This window comes from Apaloderma vittatum, unplaced genomic scaffold, assembly GCF_000703405.1.
Source record: "Apaloderma vittatum isolate BGI_N311 unplaced genomic scaffold, ASM70340v1 scaffold5129, whole genome shotgun sequence".
Taxonomy (NCBI): Eukaryota; Metazoa; Chordata; class Aves; order Trogoniformes; family Trogonidae; genus Apaloderma; species Apaloderma vittatum.
This window is the reverse complement of record NW_009734495.1, coordinates 22,819-40,218: the sequence shown is the minus strand read 5'-3', so window position 1 is coordinate 40,218 and position 17,400 is coordinate 22,819. Positions and strand designations below refer to the sequence as shown.

General features: G+C 37.7%; 1 protein-coding gene across 1 annotated transcript in view; it reads left to right on the top strand.

Moving 5' to 3' along the window:
* HELZ (helicase with zinc finger) overlaps window positions 1-17,400 on the top strand; it is a 55,695-nt gene that overhangs the window by 15,566 nt on the left and 22,729 nt on the right. The window contains exons 10-14 of the mRNA XM_009876292.1: window positions 912-1,179; window positions 5,489-5,822; window positions 9,074-9,204; window positions 11,848-12,027; window positions 12,543-12,647. Coding sequence (XP_009874594.1) covers window positions 912-1,179; window positions 5,489-5,822; window positions 9,074-9,204; window positions 11,848-12,027; window positions 12,543-12,647 — 1,018 coding nt within the window. The remainder of the gene's footprint in view (window positions 1-911; window positions 1,180-5,488; window positions 5,823-9,073; window positions 9,205-11,847; window positions 12,028-12,542; window positions 12,648-17,400) is intronic.

Genomic DNA, 17,400 nt, shown 5'->3' with positions numbered 1-17,400 from the left:
AAGACAGTCAAGATGATGTTAAGTATTTAATTTGAATGTGAAAATGTCTTTTTTTTTCACATTTTTCAGCGTTGGTGTGATATCCTGGATACTTAGATCTTACTCAGAGATAATACATTAAGATATCATAGCTTTACTATAAGTGCCAAGTATTTTCAGCTCTGCAATTTAAGTGCAACTTGGTTAGCTTGCACTGTTGTCCTAGTGGCTTTGTGGTATTAATGGATATATTTTGGGTGGCTGTAGACAGTGCTTGATCTCCTGTTCTCATTTAAGCTATGTGGTCCCTGAAATTAGCCTATACAGAAAAATTAACCTTATATCATGTTAGGTTACATTTCCAAAGTTTTGCTTAGCAAACCAACTTTAGCCGTGTAACACAACTGTCTGCAGAATACACGTAGTACAGAACTGTAGAATTTTTGGGTGACCTTCACAGTGTTGCAGATGTAATGATTTCTTACCAGCGAGTTTATCGACCTGTTTTCATTACTTTCTAAATTTTATAGTATATGTTGTAAGATTCTTCACTACTTTATATTTTTGAAATGAGACAAGGTTGCAGTTAGGCTTTGAAAGCGTATTGCGGTGCCAAGTCCTTCAAAGTTGCTTGGGATTATTTAAATAAAAGTGCTTTCCTTGATTGTCTGTATTAATTCTATTGCTGTCTCTAGAACATTTTATTTTCTTGTATTGTTTAAGAGCCTGCTTGCTCTCTATGTACATCTGAAAAGTAAGAATGAACTTACTAAAGCTGTTGAAGGCAGAGGAGTCTCTTGCCTCATTTAGTCCATTATCTCTAATGGGATTATTTTTCATAGCGGGTTTTTGGTTTGTTTGTTTGTTTTAATAAAACCCAAACACGCAGAGTTTGAATGTATTTCCTTTCCCTTTTCTGTCTCTACACCCAGATCTTGAATACCTGATGCATGCACGGCAACAGCTACTAACCACAGCTAAGCGTTGGGATTCTACTTCTAAGACTATTGTAGAATTTGAGCCTAATGAAACTACTGAGTTGGAGAAGAGCCTTCTTACCAGATACCAAATCCCTCTGTCTGCTGACCAGCTATTTACACAATCTGTCCTGGACAAATCATTGACCAAGACCAACTATCAGTCACGGCTACATGACCTCCTTTATATTGAGGAAATAGCACAGTATAAGGAAGTTAGCAAGTAAGTGATGCTGCTCTTAAAATATTTCTTAGATATTTCTTGTTGTCCTATTAAAATGAGGATGGCAACTCCTTTGATTAAACCTACATGCTTATTTAAGATCCTAAGTCTTGGAAATGGTTTTGAATCTGAGTCTGGAAATAGTCACTTTTGATAAAGCTCACCAGCACTTAACAAATGTCATTTACTGATAACTCTTTTAAATAATATGTGTCAGCCTGTGCTTACAGTTGAAGACACTAAACTGCTCTTGTGCAATTTTTTGTAGTGTCTGGATAATAATTGTGTTTTTGTTTATAGCTTTTTGGCTCTATACAAAAAGATAATAATAGGAGTTGTGTTTTTGTTCCTTAGTGATAGGTTATAGCAAAGGAATATATAAAATCTTTGTATGAAAGGTTGAATTGTGGGTGGATCAAGCTCTGATCTTACAATGACGTGGCAGCTGACTTTATTCTCTAAATAAGCTGAAACTCAGCTTCTGAATAAAAGTTCCTAATGAAAGGCATATAGTATACGTCGTTTGTTTTGTTCCACCTTTAGGTATTATGTACATAGTACCCAGCTGGATGAGCTGCATGAACAGATACGGAATTAGGGAAAAGATGTGAGCTTCCTACCTATAGACTCTCATGGGGCCTTTTTTGATATTTGACATTAAAAGTTTTGCCTGCACTCATGTGGTAGGAAAGAGTGTTAAAGTGCTGCACTACTCAGAAAGTCAGAAAGGTGTGACTTCCCTTTAACCTGATTGGATGGCAAATTTAGTTCTAATTACTTAACTTCCAAATCAGTCTTTTGAAAGTGAACCACTCCTGGAGCTACTGAGGTTCGGCTGAATCGCCCCTCTAGAATTTAGGAACAAAATACTGTGAGCAGTTGTGTTTCTAACACATTTAAAGCAGAAAAATGGTACAGTTTCTTTTTTGTATCTCAGAGGAAGGGCAGTGTGTTTGAACTATTTTTCTTTATATCTTTCACTGCTGCTGCGCTCTGCTCTTGAGCTGGAATCTAACATATAGAGGAATCATGCTTGGACACTGTTTTCAGCACGCAGAAATACTCTCCTTTGTACGTATTTAGTATCAGGTTGACTTTGCTAATGCTTTTTAAAACAAAAGTGTGTTTAAAGTAAACATGAAATAGGATATAAGAGTAAACAGTATTTTTACTGAGTGAATTCTTGCGTTGAGGATTACGCTCTCAAGCTTCATCAGAACGCAAAGAGCAGCACGTCTGTAGAAATGAAAGAAGTGCATAATGCTTCCCCTTTGGACAGTTTGGTGAAGCACTAAGTTATTACTCTTCTTTTTCTGTCTGGTAGTTAATAAATGTAGGTTTTAATAATGTTCTTGAAATCTTCTGGTTTGATAGTGCTGATGACAGAAATATTCTTTTGATCTTGCAGCTGACCCACTTTATTGCAACGAGGCTCAAACTAGCCCGCTTTCCTCATCCTCTGCGGCTGGGATCACACAGTTGCTATTCTCTAGTGAAGTGCCAGGGTTGCAGCCTAGAAATGGGCCTAGAAATACAAACACAAGTGGGTTGTAATGAGTGAAAATGTTGATGAGCTGCTGCTCTCTAATGCCTTCACGTATGTGTATTGTAAGAGTAGCAGGGTTGTCAGCGTGGTCTCTTGTGAGAAGACAGGAATGACAGTAACGTCTGCGGTTCAGAGTGGGTGCTTTGCTGGGTTTTGAGAATGTTGATGATTTCTCAGAAAACACTGTTTCAGACTTTGTGTGGGGTCACCTGAGTGGAACTACTGAAAAGTACTGAATGGCGGCTGCAGTGGCTTTAAAAAAATCTTGAAGTCAGTTATAAGTGAATTCATTCTGGATAGTCTCAGAACTTTACTTTTAAATCCACGTAAGTAGATCGTTAAACAGAATAATAAAGGTTAGAATAAAGGAGCCACCGCTGTCTAACTTCCAAATTCAAACATTTGCTAGAAGTAAAAGCAAAACAATGGTCTGATCTAGATGCCAGTTTGGTTTTGGAGAGTTTTGTCCTGCATACATCTGTTGGTGGTTTTAAAACTCTTCCTTTCTTTCTTACACATTCAAAAGAAAAAGCAGTATATAATACTTAGAGTGGCTGGAACTTGCTGTGTGTTTTCTTGTGTGGACATGGAGTGTGTGGGGTGACGTACGGCTCCTTCCGTGCTGCTGCAGGAATTAGGAAGCAGGTTTATCCTCAAGGTTGCGAAAACCTGAAATACTAGCTTTGATGGAAAACAAATTTGCTTTTGTCAAAATTTGCTTTTTGTGGCTTATGTTTTCCAGTGAGAGGTAGGTGTCACACTGCACACCCTGTCTGAGCTCTGCGTGTGCAAATGGGAGAGGAAATCTGTTGAACGTACTTTTAGAAAGTGTTATACGGGGCTTTGTTCAGAATGGGTGTATTTGCCTTTTGGGAATTTGTTTGCATTGGCACTGGATGGATTAATGATTTATGAAGTGTTTAATTTCTGTGTTTGTAAGTATGAACAACAGGGTGGGTTTTTTTCATCTGGCTTCATTAACACCACAGTTAGGCTGGGATTTTGCAGTGCTTAGGAGTAAACCTAAATTTTTGTTCATTTGCATAAGTCTGACTGAAAATCTTATTTCATATAAACCTACAAAGAAGAGTGAGGAATGGATGAAAGAGGCAATTTCGGATTTTTTAAAATCTAAGCCTTACAGGGTTTTGTAGTTTAACGGTTTGCCAGAAGGTGTCATCTTACTCAATGGAAATTGCTTGATAATCTCTAAACTCTAGATTCCCTCCAGCACAGCAGATTCAGTTCCGTATTTCTGGAGACACTAGTTTGTGCCTTGTCTCAGAAAGGCAATTAATACAGTTTTCCAGCACATTTTTACAGATCCAGATGAAAATGAGCTGGTACACCTTCAGCAGTGCATGGACTCAACTTGAGGAAAGTTTCATCAAAATAAATTCACAATAGATTTTATCTTAGTGATAATGCTGAGCTTACTGTGTTAAAATGGTTACTGTGCTAAATGTTTTCTTTAAAATTTTAACAATCGTGAATGAGATAGGAGCTGGTTTAGATGGTGCTAATTTGCCTTCTGAGTAGTGCAGCGTTTGCATAGAAGAAAGCTTGGGTTTTGTTTCGTTTTGGGCTTGTGGTTTTTTTAGTACGCGTGGAAATTGAAAAGCTGGCGCTTGATTCTAATGTGTTCCCTGAAGTCCGTGCTTCTGAGTGGTTGCTTTTTCTGTAGCTTGTGCAGTCCTCTTTGGAGTTACTGATGAACCAAACAAATCCATGGTCAGTAAGAAGACATCGCTTGTTTTTTGAGAGTGGAGGAGTGTGAAATTTGATTCTGACTTGATGCCCACGTTATGTAAAGAAGCAACTATTACCACAGGGGGGCAAGCTTGCAGTTTTTGTGCCAGATATAAGTGTTTGATTGCTTTGGTAGATGTTTAATTACCAAGCGAGCTAAAGTGTTTTATTATTACAGACTTAGGTTTATTGATACTACAGGGCTTATACAATAAATTAGCAGTTTATTAGGTTAAAATAGAAATTAAGAACAGATCAAATAAACTCAGCATGAATATGAAAAGCATAATAAGAAAATGATGGTTTTAAAAGAGATTTTATTTGTTTATTTGTTTATTTTGTTTCAAATTCAGGAAGAAGTTGCTGATGAGAACTGAATATTGTTAGTGTGACAGACCTTTTTCCCCTTTTGTTCTTTTTAAAACCAGGTTGAAAAACCCCCAAACACTGTAGGAGGAGATTACTGTGTATTGCTGAGAGGCCAATAAAGTGTGCCAATAAGTCACTTTAATGTGTTATGTATGTGACTTCTAGAAAATGGTAACTACAAAGGATGAATTTGCTACATCTGTGATTACAGAAGGAACTTGCTGCTAATAGGAATTCTGTGGATAGATGGTTTATTCTGTGGATAGATGGTTTATTGTGGCTGAGCCTCTGAAGCCATTCCCTCATTTCAGTAAAATTATCTCATGTTAATGCTTACATTCTGATTTTTTTTTGGAGACATCTTAATCAATCCCTCTGAGTTATAGCTCTAATACCATTTACCTTTCCAGATGTCAATTACTGTCTTTGGTGTGCAGCCTGGAAGAGATACATGAAATAAATAGAATCTTACACTGTTCTTTGCCTGCACATCTCTCCTTGACTACCTAACATAAGCTTACAAGCTGTTTAAATAGAATTTTTTACTGCTTTGGGACTTGCACGCAACTCTAATTCATCTTAAACACATTAAATTTCTGAATTTGAGAGCATTTTTCTGCACTGACTCGATGCTTTCTTACTTAGGTTCAACATAAAAGTGCAATTGCAGATTGTAGCAAGCTTCATGCTCACCGGAGTTTCTGGTGGTGCAAAGTATGCCCAAAATGGGCAACTTTTTGGCCGCTTTAAGCTCACTGAAACGCTTTCGGAAGACACTTTGGCTGGACGGCTGGTGATGACCAAAGTCAATGCTGTTTATTTATTGCCTGTCACTAAAGAGAAGTCGGCACAGACCCAAGGAACCAAAGAGAAGGTTTATGAAGCAGCTATTGAGGAGAAAACAAAGGATTATATCTTCTTGAGGGTATCCAGGGAATGCTGCGAAGAACTTAATCTTCGAGCAGATTGTGAAATGCAGGTAAGTCTGAACGGAGGTGGTTTTGGTGTGGGAAGTGATTACGTTGTGTCTGGTTTGGCTTCACCCAAAGTAATTGCTTGAAGGTGTAGAAGGGAATCTTATTCATCATCGGATACAGAAAGCAGAGCATGGAGGGGATCTTCAAATAGGTGAAATCGTTTTATACTTAATGATATACATACATATGTGTGTGTGTGTGTGTGCGTGTGTTGTATGTGCGTAGACTGACTTGGTTGGTAGGTGAAGGCACGAGGAAGGTGAATAAGTACTTTTATATCTATCTATCTTGTGTTTCAGAATGACGGGACTTGCCTCCATGGTTCCCACTCTTGATGCTTATATGCAAGACAGATATTGATCTGTCGATGTGGCATTCAGTCACAGAATGAGGGGTTGTAATCCTTTTGCCAGAGAAAATTGTGTTGGCAGTAAGATCAGCCTTTTGTTTACTTTGCAGTTAAAATGAAATGTGTGAGGATACTTTTTTTTAAAAAATAAAAAAAATACCGTGTAGTTTGCAAACAAGTTAGTGCGTTAGATGTAAATGCACGTAAGGGAAGCTAGAACTCTACTTAAGTTAAATACTTAAACTCGTTACCCATCCACAGTTCCTCTGCTATAGACCTTGTGATTGGTCTTGTTACCAAACAGAAATAACCTAAAATTAAGGTCACTGGAATTGCTTGAAGTGAATGCATTTTCACCAAACAATTATCTTCTCCCATTCATTTTGTTTTGGGGAAACATATGCAAGAATCTTAATGTCTTAATTTAACATGGATAATTAGTCTGGGAAGACTTGCGTTGTTCTGAGCTCTTGGCTTTGTGTTTGTTTTCTTAAAACAATAATTAAACTTACTAATTGATTCTATCAGAAACTCCATTGGAATGCAAAATGAGCTGGAGCTGCAGTAAGAGGCTTATTTTTCTTTGAGAGTCTTACAAAACTTTGCCTGAGGCAGCAAATATATTCTGCATTAAAAATTGAGTCCTAAAGTTATTTGTGAAATCATTTAGTACTTCATACGTGTATCAGTGAACTAGTGGTCAAATCCTTAAAGCGTTAACCTGTGTTTTAATGAATTCTAATTGTGAGGAAAATTTTTTCCTGGTTAAGTATTGACTGAAAATTTGGAAAGGAATCCTCAGGTTAGAGCTGAGGTTGTTACGATTTGGGTGAGGAGCATTTTTTTTAAATATGCTGGAAATTTTGCTGTTGTCTTTAGCGAAGTTAGTATTCCCTATGTGAGTCTTAAACGTTAACAAAATAGCTTTTATTTCTGGATAGGTGGTTTGTCTTTTTCCTCTTCTAAAAAGTCATCTCGGAAACTTACTGATCACTCGTTTGCCTGTTGTCCTGACTTAACTGCAGTCAGCACAGTTCTGCTTTGCCCAGGTGCACCTTTTGTGATGGTGCGATGGAGTGAGCTGGTGCTGTAAGCTCTTCTGGCTGTTACTCTCTTTGGTGACCAAACTAACACGCAACTGTTTTATTTTTGGAGTGGTTACTCTGTTCTTTGTCCTCCTCTGTGAAACTGGCAATGGATTAACTTCCTTTCCCACTGTTTTCTTATCGTGGGGCACGTATTAAAGCAGGTTATATGCTTCTCCTTCACAGCTGGCCTCATTCAGTGCTCTGCAAAAGCAAATATAACTAATTGATTAAATCCAAACTGGATTAAAAACAAATCACAAGCTGTTAAAGAAAGTGCAGAATGCAGGTGGATAATAAGAGGCATTTAATGCTAGGCACCTTGCTCGGACTCCCAGAAGGGGCTGTTAAAGCGTCGCTCAGATGAGCATCACAGCTTTTCTGCATTTAAATTGTCCCTGTTATGTTGGGTGGCCTTTTGTTAGCCCTGGGTCTGTCTGAGGAAGAATATTTTTTCCTATGTAGACCAAATGTTGGGACTGTTACTGTTGGTGTGGAAGTCTTCTTCCAAACATCTGTGGGCTGCGGGCGGACCGAGCGGTGCTGGGTAGAAATGGGGAGGGCAGAGCTTTGGGGAGAAGCTCCAAGTGCCCCTGGAGCAGGATGAGCTGACGCTGTCGTTTTTGACAAGTGCTAAACCAACCTGCTTGCCAGGGTATTTATTTACTAAGGTAGTAGTGGGTAGGCATAAACTACACAGCGTAGGAGCGAGGGGAAAAAAATTCTTAAATGTTCATGTGTCCAACATAAAAACAAGTTTTCTAGCAGTTACAGTGAACTTTGTGCTTAATGTTGTACAGATTTGTTACTGCCCTTTTCTGCAGTTATACATCTCGCTGTACAACTTGATAGTCAGGATGAATATTTCATGGCTTAGATCTGCCAGAGACTGAAAGTTAATGTCTGCATTCCACACTGACACAAGCAAACATTGTTTATTTACAGCAAAGCTAGCGTTGGTTTTATGTGCTACATAATAATATAAACAGTGTAATATTTAAATATATTTGAAAAAAAATGCTAAGAGCTGTGCTTCTCAAATCCTTTTGAAGATGGTCTTCAAGTAGTAAACTTTACTAGTGCATGAGGGTGCACGAATGCTCATTAGAGTTGTAGCACAGTAATTACATAAATATTTAGTGATAGCAATGCTTTGGAAAAAAAACTGGAAAAAGTATGTCAGTCACTTGAAGCTCTTCAGTAGCTTTGGGTGGTTTTATGCTGGTTTATATTATTGCATATCTGTGTCAAAATGTGTATAAAGGCTTCTGCGTTAGTTGTTAATTTGTAGTTCTTTGGCGCAGTGCTCTGATCAGGTTCATTTGTTTTTGGAGAGATTAAGACTTGCAAATTTAAGTATGTGTAAATGATAATTTATGTCATCTATGGATCTGTAAAAATTTCTGTCCTGTCACTTTTTTGAGGTTGTCCTTACAATAAGGACTGGAGGTTTATATTTTTAAAAACAGTGTTTTAGGACAATAATACTTTACAGAAGTGTTTTTTGCATTCAAAAATAATTCCAGGAATGTTTTCCATTTAAGTATTTTTCTGAAAGTACAGTGGAATCTTATCTTAAAAGTCAAACAACAAAATTCTATTAGAGAAAATGTTGCACTTGGCTTTTCTTCAAAGCAGAAAGAAAGGAGCAAGTTAATTTTATCACTTATCTTTTGACTGACTGATGCTGTTTGCTTCTGAGAATCAGTAGTTTCCAGGAAGATAAAGATGTGTCATAAGCAGCAAAGCCTAATGAGTGTTTTCCAAATGAATTTGTTTTAGTTCATCTTGTCATTTATTCATTCATTTTGTGCTGCAGGTTGAACTTCAGTTTCAGTTAAATCGCTTACCCCTCTGTGAAATGCATTATGCCTTGGACAGGATTAAGGACAACAGTATTTTGTTTCCAGATGTCAGCATGACTCCCACCATACCCTGGAGTCCCAACAGGTACAAGAATACAAACACTTTAATATCAAAAATTGTATGGTACTGCAGTACTGAATTTCTCGTAACAGATGGCTGAAATCTGTCCTAGAACAAGAAACGTGTCCTGCTCTCATTAACGATGAGGATGGTTCCGAGAAGGGAGTCAAACTGTTCTAAATGAAACAAGGAAAGTGATCCTCTGAGGACTAGAAGCTGTTGATTGGTTTTCCCTGTGGTTGAGCTGTGATTTTGTAGGCCTTGCAGTTGTATCGCAGCTGTAGAAAACAAATCTGCTTTTGTTATTTACCATTCTGCAGTTTTTCACTGAAAATACGCCCGATACTTTATAGGAACGTAAATGCAATTACAAGGAGTTTGCTGTGCGGGATCTCAAGCGTGCAGACTCCTATTTGCAAGGAGCGATCCGTTAGTACTTCTTGAGGTTGCAGCGAGCCCGGATTTGGCCACATCACTGAGGGGGGTGACTAGGAAGACTGTGGGAAGGAGTCTGGGAAGCGCCAGCATTGTGCTTACAGGTGGCCCTGAGGTTTTTTGTAGACGTGTCGTGCAGTTTTCTTTATGAAATTGTAACTCCCTATGTTACATAAATACTTGTAAGGAAACTTAAGGCTGATAGAGTCAAAATGGTTTGTCTCGAAGAGGAAGCTTAGGGCAGGGAAATGTGAGGCTGGGTTGCTCAGGGAATATGGTCAGGATTCTTGCTGCGTAGGGAAGGATAAGCGAGGCATGAGGTTTCTGTACTTGGAAACCAGGGAACTGGGGGAGGTGTGGAACTGATAGCCTGGCCAGCCTGCGAGGAGTCTGGTGTCCCAAAGGTGAGAATTAAGAGTGTGCTTGTGATGCCGTACGAATCAGAAGATAGCTCAAGGATTAAAAGGAAAACGATCTGGCCGGAAACCTGAGAGAGCATGAAAATGTACAACACAAATTACTGGGAAAATTTTAATCTGTCTTTGAAAGTGTAGGAAGAAGAGAGACGACAAAAGGGTGGGAGCAGTGTTCTGGGTGCGGGTGATTGCTGCATCCATCGGGCGGAAAGAAGGGGGTAGGCTTTCCGCAGAGTTATACTGCAAAGCTGACGAAGGTCAAGGACGATCTGTTCACTGGCTTTGCTAAGTTTTAGGTGACTCTTACAAGGAAATAGTGTTAAAGGAGTGATTTCAATAGAAACAAGGTAAGTCAAGTAAGCTAGAACTTCATCTTCTCTGGTTTATGTCAGGGAATTTGTGTTTACAGAAATTTACGTATGTGTTATAGTTGATGTAATTTATTTGTGTAATGTTTTATATTTTATATACGTAAATCATACATAGAATGGTTGTAGTTCATTTTAAGTCAGTGTAATAAGCATTTTTTTTCCATCTGGTGGCTTGGTTTGCCCTATGTTAAGAATCAGTACTTCTGACTGACTCAGAACTGGCTTTGCCTCTATATTTCTTCTATTTTTGTTTTGCGTGCCTATTGCTTTGCAGTATTTCTTAGAGTCTCCTGCCAGCTTCTTGTAAAAGTTAGGAATTCAGTCAATTCCCTCTTTAAACTCCCTGTCGCTAAGTGCTGCTGAACAGAAACTTCCCCAGTCTGTAAGAAGCGTAGCGCTCACGCCGAAGCAGATCACGTTACTAACGTATGGCCGTGTGTGCAGCCGGAACAGGTGGTTTTTTTACTACGCGTGTGTACTTTTAAATCTGTCAGTGGGAATATTAAAAACCATGTCTAAAAGTGTTTAACCTTTTATTCTCGCTGGAATTTTCTGAAAGCATCTTCCTCTTAATGCTGTTATCACTAACTGGTTACAACACAAATCCTTTTTTTAGACTGCTTTCCCATTAGAGGTATATGCCTCAATGATCCCAGAAACAACAATAAAAAAAAAGTGAAAAGAAGCCTGTAGTTAACTGGTAGCCGTTATTTTTAAATTTTTTAATAATTTCATTGTCTATAACTTTTAGCATTTAACCTTTTATTCTCGCTGGAATTTTCTGAAAGCATCTTCCTCTTAATGCTGTTATCACTAACTGGTTACAACACAAATCCTTTTTTTAGACTGCTTTCCCATTAGACGTATATGCCTCAATGATCTCAGAAACAACAATTAAAAAAAAAGTGAAAAGAAGTCTGTAGTTAACTGGTAGCCGTTATTTTTAATTTTTAAAATAATTTAATTGTTTATAGCTTTTAGCAAGCCCTGGAGTTTTGTAACTGTTGACTTTCAAGTTGAAAATGTAAATACTGCAGAGAGGGAAGATAACTAATGTTACATTTTGCATAATAACAGAAAATCATTTTATGCCTACTTGACTTTGCTACCAGGTGATGGGGCAGCATATATCCTCTCTACAATGTGCAGGTTAATTACTGTTAGGTGGGATAATGTAAATTGAGAAGTAGTTACATTCTTTTCTGAAAAAAAAAATAGCCCCAAACAAACTCAGCTGATTTATTGCAAATATTACCAAATTTTTGTGATTTAAGACGTGTGCTCGTTTTGCTGGATCAGTTGATTTGTTTCAGCGTGCCTCAGACTGATGCAATCAATTCGGCCCTTTAATTTCTTTAAAGCTTTTGAAATCTTCCCTCCTTTCATTTGACTGACAACGGGTTGTCATCACTTCTGTTTTTTCAAGTCTCTTCTCTCTTGTACAGACAATGGGATGAGCAGTTGGACCCTCGACTAAATGCGAAGCAGAAAGAGGCTGTTCTGGCTATCACTACTCCACTTTCAATACAACTGCCTCCTGTTCTTATCATCGGTCCCTATGGGACAGGAAAAACCTTCACTCTGGCTCAGGCAGTCAAGCACATACTCCAACAACAGGATACTAGGTGAGACGGGGCGCTAAATATAGAGCGATACTTGATTAGCAGAGATGATGTAATTTGTAACTTAAATTCAAGTGAGAGGTAGAAATCTAGAATTTCCATCCAGCTTGAAAACAAACAAAACCCAAGCCATCGTCGTTGTTTTGAATGGTAAAGTAATCGTAAAGCCTTAGCGAGCGTTTTCTATTTAGAAGAAAACTGATTAAAATTGACAACATGTAGAACGACTGATTTGCTCAACGTGGGATGTTTTGCAGTATGCTAGATAATAAAAGCTGTTCCTTACTTAAAGTCAAGTCTAGATTAATAATCACAAAATAATTGTTGGAAAACTGTTTGAACTTTAAATCTTTTCATAACTGAAGCATTTGAGTCATGCGAACTCTGGTAGGCTAGTGACTAGTTTCATTAAGACAAATATGCAGGAAGATGGCCACTGTTTCCTTTTTTTTATATTCTACTGCTTTGAATTGTTTTCTGTTTCTTCATTGCTTTTTTATTTGCACCATTTATTCCAGCAGGATTCTCATTTGCACCCATTCTAATAGTGCTGCTGATCTCTACATAAAGGATTATTTACATCCATATGTAGAAGCAGGCAATCCCCAGGCAAGACCTCTCAGGTATTTTTTTAAGGCTTATTACGTATCTATAACATACTATTCTTAAGAAAAGGTGTCTATAAAAAAAGGTTAACGAACTTTTAAAACATAAAAGCATATTGGCATTACCAGCAGTGCTTTTAAAGACATAGATTAAAAGGAATGTGAAACATTATCAAAATAATATTGGGTCATTTGTTAAATAAAAATAAAGACATCCTTTTTTAAGCTTTTGTTATTCTCTTGATAAATGTGTCTTTCCTAATGAGCAAGTTTTTGATATGCTCCTCTAAAAGCTACTATGATAACATAAAATGGACTTGAATTGTATTTTAATTCCAGAAGAATTGGAACCACATTAACAATGATAATTTGGAAACTGGGGCTACTACCCACTTGGCTTTCTGAAGAATAATTCTGATGTCATGGGAGCTACGTATTTAGAGAATGATGTGACGGTAGTTTGGCCTCTTCTGACGAGTCATTGTGTCTGTGGGGAAATGTACTTATCGTGGGTGTTTTGGCAAAAAAGTTAAGGGGAAAAATGAGGAAGAGGTGGAAACTTGAAGAGCAAGGAGGGTAAACGTAAACGTGCATAGAAATAGTTAAGGAGGATTTATTTATGGGCAGAATCCCGCTCCTGGGAATGTTTTTTGTGCATGAATCACAGTATGTACTGTATACTACTAGCTTGGTATATATATTTTTTTAAAAAATTATGAGCATCATTTCCTTAGTGTCAGTGTGCGAGTTTATTATATTACTAAGAAAAAGGCTCTGTATGTTTACTTAGTAGCTATTAAAAGCCATATTTTATGCAATGTCAGTGAAGCCAATGAAGTTATGTGAAAAGGCTAGATTTACAACAGGTGTAAATTCTCTTAGGTTTGCTGCCTTTAGTTGTCATGTGATATTTAACAGACACTGAGGATCTGGCCAAGGAAAAGGCAGCTCATTTTTGCAAAGTTACCTTTGGTTGTGTTTTAGCACAGATTAATCTCAAGGTGATTTGTAAAGCACTTTGTGATGAAAAGCATTATGGTGTCTTAACTTTGCGGTGGGAGAAATGTGTGTAATCGACATTTTTGGGAATATTGACATGTGACTTAACAGAGCAAGTTGTTGAATACAGTTTTATTACAGTTGCCAGGCTTTTGCTGCCTTCTTTTATGTGCCATATTCAACTATATAGTCCACTCTCCGAAATATTTAGGAAAAACATATGTAAACAAAAATGTATTTTTCTTATGGTTGCAATAAGTATCCGTATTTGCCAAGAAAATTACAGCACGTAATTTAAAAGTGTTGTGAAGCCTTCAGAAATAGCTGTGGATTGTATGATACTCCTCAAATAGTCATGATACCTCTATAAAACATTAAAGTTTTAGAAAATTAAGGTACCTCTGGAATTGTGTATATTTATTTATGGTTCCACAAGTATTTGTTTTCAAAAAAATATTCGGATAGAGAAGCAGATGTTGTTTGAAAGGTAACTGTATGTCAGCCTGAGCTGGCAGGAGCTCAAGGGTCGATTTATCTGAACTGGGTGAGGCTCCCAGCGTAAAATCAATTATGGATCTGTTGCTTTTCCTATTGACTATTGTCAAGATATATTTTCAAATTAAGGTCATTCCTTTTAGTTTAAATAGGGTGGTCTGAGCCTCTTGCAATATTTTAAAGGAAACTTCAAATGGAGTAGAAGTGGTTAATTATCCAAGCTGGATTTGCTGCTCAGGGAGTTTGAGGTGTTTCTAAATGGCTGAACAGTTTGGTTTAGATTTTATTTTTTCCTTATTTACTCTGCAGGTGATGAGTTGATGGAATGGTATCCTTACTAAAAACGTTTCCATAGCTTAGTGGGCAGCACCATAATATTTATGTTGTTTTTAAAGAAGGAAAGCTTAATTATTTAATATTGACTGAGTACTGAGACCTGTGTAAATATTTCTGTGAATTTCTGTAAGAGGTACACTAAAGAAATTATCCTGTCAATGACGCAACATAGAAGTTGGAAGCCTAGAGCTGGGGATTTTTTGTTTAAACACCATGTTATAAATTCGTAATTTTTTTTCCTAATAAAATACCTTTCTATGCCTTTTGAAAAATGCACAGTCAGAAAGAACACTGAGACTTTATATTGAGTTTAAGTTCTGCACCTAAATAAAATGCCAATGAAGCCGGAAGGCCACATTATCACAGTCCTAATGTCCTCAAACAAGTTTGTACCCAGAAAAAAATCAGGATACCCCTCGGTTTGATTGAGTGATTCATCTGCATTAGGGGCACACTCACAAACCTAGCTCTTACTGAAGAAACTTGTCTTGATTCTGGTTAAATATCTCAGCTGAGACATCTCCAGTTCGTTTTTAAAATATTTTGAGCACTGCACGTGGCCTGGAATCAGGTAGCTTTGGTATGGAGATACCTGAGCTATAAAAAATAGTCAACTGGAGCAAACCAGGGTTTGGATTAAAAAAAACAACAACCCCACCCAGAAGAAAAACACAGACCAAAGCAAAAGACTAACAGGTTTTAAAGGACTGCTGCCCATTTTTCCCAATCGCCCGGATTAAAGTTCTCGTATTGAAAACGGTATTAATTTGGTTTATAAAATGTTAGTTTGTAAAATAAATCCTGCTTTATCCAGTTACTTTTTTTCCTTGAAACTCTAGCTTCTATCTTATGCCATCCTCAGAGAAGGATTGATGAAAAAAGTGAACTTTCAGGTTGTAAGACCGGTTCTTGCCAAGTTTTATGCTTCGTAAGGAGCACACTTGTTTGTGAGAATGAGCCTCCCTTTGGAGGTGGGTCAAACGGAATTTCTTTAGGCTTCTTGGGACTGCTTAGATTTTATTTTATTTTTTAATTTTTAATGGTCTTTTAACAGAGACATGAAGTTAGACTGCCAGATTCCTTTTTCTGTAGATTTCTGTGTTCTCTTTGCATGAGGGATTTCAGGTGAGAAAGAACTGCACAAAATCTGAGGAGCCGGGGTGGGAGTTATTCCAAGAAGAGTTCTTTGGAGCGCAGCCTGAAGGGAGAATGCTGGCATTTTATCAAGAACGGGGAGGAGTTAGCTGTTCCCAGTTCAGAACAGGGAAAATAAGTTTTGAAGAACTTGAATGTAGTCTCCATTCACTCCATTGTAAGGAGTCCGGAGAAGTTGCTTTTGTAGGACAGGAGTGCAAATGAAACTCAGATTGGCCTGTCTCAGAGGTTCTGCCTCCAGACTCCCTCTTTATTAACTTTTAGGTGTGTATTTTAAGTGATTTAGGAGCAATCCTAGCCTGAAATGCGAGAAAGAAATGTGATTGATTAATTACCGATATAAATTCACTACTTTTGCAAGTAGTCTGTTTTACAAACTAATTCTTTGATGGAACTTTATCGACTGAAGGAAAACATGAAAGATTAAGGGATATTCAATTCAACTAATGTTTAATAGAAATATTTGCACAGATTCCTTTTTTGATGTAATAGCTGGAAAGTTGATGGGAACAGAGATAGCTGCGATTTTATTCCTTTCTTTGGTTCATTTGCCACAGAAATGAGGGCTTTTGTTGTAGATATCGGGATGGCACATTCAGAAATAAAGGTGGTATGAATTTCCCTGCGAAATGCAGATTTTGCGCGTGTTAACCCAGCATTAGGAAATACAGTGGTTATATTCAGTGCTCTTGTTGGCAAAAGATTGAATCCCTAATCTATAATCTTCTGGGATTTCCATTTCAATGTGATTTTCTCCATATCTGCTAGTAATTTCCCTGCCTGTGGTTTGGGTAAACCTTAGCCTTCAAGGTTTTAATGTCTCCAAGATTTAAGTATTGATGTGAGGCACAGGATACGCTCCCACATGAGCTGTGGCTGAGTTTTGGGTTTGTAGCTGCAGGTTTTACTCATCTTTGTTACCTATAGGTTCACACTAACAGAATGTGCTGATGAATAGGTACTAGTGAATACATTGATTAGTAACTGTGCTGGCATGCAGGCACTTGGCTTATGCAGATTTTAAGTTCGGAAGGTCATTGGCTTTTTTGATCAGAAGTTAAAAGTGTGTTGCAGGGTGAAACATTATGATTTGTTAAGCTGGTAAAGCCCATTTTTATAATGGGTTCCTCTAAGAAAAAAAAAACATAATACCAAAATTACAGGAGATTTTACTAGCCCAAATTGCACCTGAGAAAGAAATCCCTCGTTCAGTGTGGCTTACTTCTATCACGACATTTTCAAAGTAGTCACATCTGTCAGGTGTTTTTATGCCAGTGGTGAATAATAGCTCTGGGATACCTTTTTGATCTCACATCAAAATAAAAGAAATTAATGGGTAAGCGGCAATGCAGTTTGAAATGCTGTCAGCCAATCTGTGAGTCACACATAGTTGAATTTTTGTAATAAAAGACAGCGCATGGTATAATAATGTCTAATAACCATAATATTTTGCATTTCAATAGCACCTTTCATCCAAGAATCTCAAAGTGCTTTACAAACATAAACTCACAATAAACCCATTAATCCTCACAGTACTCCTGTGAGATGGTGGGTAAGTATTACCCTCGGTTCAACTTGAGAAACTGAGTCCTGCGGAAGCTGCCTGAGCAGCTGGGATAAGGAGAGCAGGGATTACCTTCCTGCTGCTCCCTTCTTGTAGCTGTTAGGCCACAACTTTGTGTTGTTGCATCGATGTAGAAAGAGTTTATCAAATAAAGCGTATTGGCTTGGCTGATAAATAAATATATCGGGGTTACATTAGGAGATTCTCATTCTGCGGGTGGCT